Here is a 2,893-nt window from a genome sequence, read left to right on the forward strand (position 1 = left end):
TACCTGGGAACCCCTTCTTCAGATTCAACAACAATTTCCACACCTTAAGCTTTGAGGACAAAGCTTTTTTCTAAGGGAGAGGGGATGTTAGGAACCTGTGTGTTCCTTCTGTTTATTTTGTTAGAGTAGAGTTGTTGGACGCATATGCTTTGTAAGTTGTCCCGTGAGTTTATTTTATTATCCCACATGCATAGGTAGTATTACTTTTCTAGATCGTACCCAGTATATAAGAATAGGTTGAGGCCCTTGATGGGCACGGACGAATTTATTGTATTGAGCTTGCTCAAAGGAGGTTACCCCCTCGAAGTGGCCTGCGATCAGTAGATTTATTCTGAGTTCTGCTATCACTTTGTATTCTGTTATTTCGAGCATTCTCACGACATTGCTATAAGGAGGTTCTTCTCAAAATAATTAGCAGTTGATCATCCAGCCTACCTCTTTCTTGTCTTTTCTAGCCGCTTATGTTTACATAAAATATCTTCCTTATTTATGACTCTAAAACCATCTGTCTTGAGCTTGAATGGCTCATCCTATAGTTATTGTATCTTTTCTTGAATTTTGTTTTGTAGTCATTCTAAATCAAAACATCTCATGGACAAATATGATCTAGATTTGGGGTTTAGAATTTATAAATTGGGGGTTTTCATTCATGAGAAATCATGGGTAATGAGAATTGTGGATTTGAATGTGGTTTTTTTATATTAAGTTTATTTAAATTTTCATTAAGATCTTGTTGTTACAAAGAAAAGTAGCAATTGCCTAATTTGAATATATCTTTCTTGCAGACAATAAGAAGATTAAGGATTCAAAAATAGTCCTGATAATTGGAGGGGGGGCAACTGGAGTGGAACTAGTAGGAGAGATAGCTATAGATTTTTCAGAGAAGAAAGTGGTCCTCATCCATGCTGGCTCTAGGCTTCTTGAATTTGTGGGGGAAAAGGCATCAAGAAAGGCTCTCTCGTGGCTCAAGTCTAAGAGAGTGGAAGTGCACCTCAATGAACACATTGATTTGAACAGCATTTCTGAGACCACAACAAGCTTTACTACAAGCAACGGGAAGATCATCAATGCAGATTCCCACTTTGTATGCATTGAAAAGAGAATGGACACATCTTGTTTCAAGGATTCAACATTTGCAGGTGTTGTAGACGAACATGGATTTGTCAAGGTGGATAGCTCTCTACGTGTGGAGGGGTAGACTAATGTTTTTGCTGCAGGGGATATTATCAATGTCAAGGTAAGCATGATAGAATATGCTTGGTTCTAATTCTATTGATAATGAGGTAAAATCAAATTAATCTAATTGGTAGGAACATATTTGAAAACAAATTAGTTCTCAATTTAGATGTGTCATATTGAAAATGGAATAAGTTTTGAATTTTCATTTTGGTTCAAAATGAGGATATGTTAGTCCCATTCAAGAGGTGGAATTGAAATTGTCAATTAGAATAAGAAGAATCAAATTTTCATTTTCATTTTTCTTGCTCAACAAAATCTAATTCCGAATTATCATACCCAACATCTGGAAAATTTTGGGTATAAGACAAATGCAAAATTTGCTAATGCCAACAACTAAATGGGTTCACTTTTGTTTGTATATCTATTTTTTTGACATTCCCATTGAATCAATTGATATATTATTAATATGTTCAAGAGAGGAAGGAGATACATAAATGTGATCCAAAATGTAGAATCTCCTCATGCAATCAAAATCTAGAAGCAAGTTAAAGATAACCTAATAGTTGTTGATGAGAGATGTTTGGTGATTAGTTTATATGTTGGGTCTCTAAAAGCATAGCCACTATTCTTTTTTGTTTTTTTGTGTATGGATATTAAGGGCTTTGCATATTTTGTTGGTCTTCTGTACAAGTGTGAATGCATTTGGAGCTACCTTTCTACATATCTTGAATATGAAAATGGTATTCTTCTAAGAACTCAAAAATGGTAGGGGATAGACTACAATCATGTTTAGCTTCTACGTTATAGTACTTTTTGATGGGTTATATCTTCCAAATTTTACGAACATTGGATTCCCTATCAACCAAATTCAATATTCATCAAGTTTTCTTGTAACATATATATATAATTAGAATTGTCAAATTGAATACATTTGAAACATTTTCAAATTGATCCCAAATATGATGTCTGATGGAAATCAGATAAATAATTATTGATCTTATGTTCCTTGTTAAGAGGATCAAAGATATTCTTCCTCAACCAAGGCCAAGGGCATGGAATGAGCCTCTGAGCAGAACCCTTAGTCCATCCATCTTGTGATTCGCATACTTGACGAGGGAAGACCATTACTACTACATCTTCTTAATAAATTTATATGGAGATTAATAGAAGAATACTTGCATACCAGTTACTTTCTATTATATTCTTTATTGTTGTTATTTTATACACTGATTCTTTTCTAATTTAAACATGATAGTTTGATTTCCATGAGGTTTTGCAAATCCTCAAGACCACAAGATAGATTAAGCATCAATAAGTAATTGTGAAAGATCCCCACCCAAACCCAATCCATTTTTTCCATTTTTTTTGGTTTGATGTATGTTTTGGACTTCCAGGAATGGTGATGTTTCTAAGTTTGGCAATTCTGATTTGACTTTGGTTGAGTTCACTTTGATGCTTGTTTATGATAACACATTACAAATGATGCAGGAGCATCCAGAGGTATAAGGGCAATCCCATGTCACCCAAAAAAATAATGTACTTAGACTTAGTTTCTATTTCATGCGTTTTCATTTCTGGATACCCATTTGGGTCAAATAAAGGTTCCAACTCTCACAATTCCACTATCAGTGTTCTAGGATAAAGTATTTGAACACCTTGGGATACGTGTAAATGTCAAAAAAATAGGAGTATGTAATTGAGCCATAATTTTGGT

At 34.2% G+C, this 2,893-nt stretch overlaps 1 protein-coding gene across 1 annotated transcript; it reads left to right on the forward strand.

Annotated features, from left to right (window-relative positions):
* Nucleotides 1-659: 659 nt before the first annotated feature.
* LOC149550486 (uncharacterized) lies at nucleotides 660-1,198 on the forward strand. The gene is made up of 2 exons (XM_089794479.1): nucleotides 660-663; nucleotides 786-1,198. Exons 1-2 carry the CDS (start codon nucleotides 660-662, stop codon nucleotides 1,196-1,198), a joined length of 417 nt encoding a protein of 138 aa, XP_089650605.1.
* Nucleotides 1,199-2,893: the final 1,695 nt, after the last annotated feature.

Source organism: Cupressus sempervirens, chromosome 7 (genome assembly GCF_028749045.1).
Source record: "Cupressus sempervirens isolate cs-2001-9-10 chromosome 7, ASM2874904v1, whole genome shotgun sequence".
Taxonomy (NCBI): Eukaryota; Viridiplantae; Streptophyta; class Pinopsida; order Cupressales; family Cupressaceae; genus Cupressus; species Cupressus sempervirens.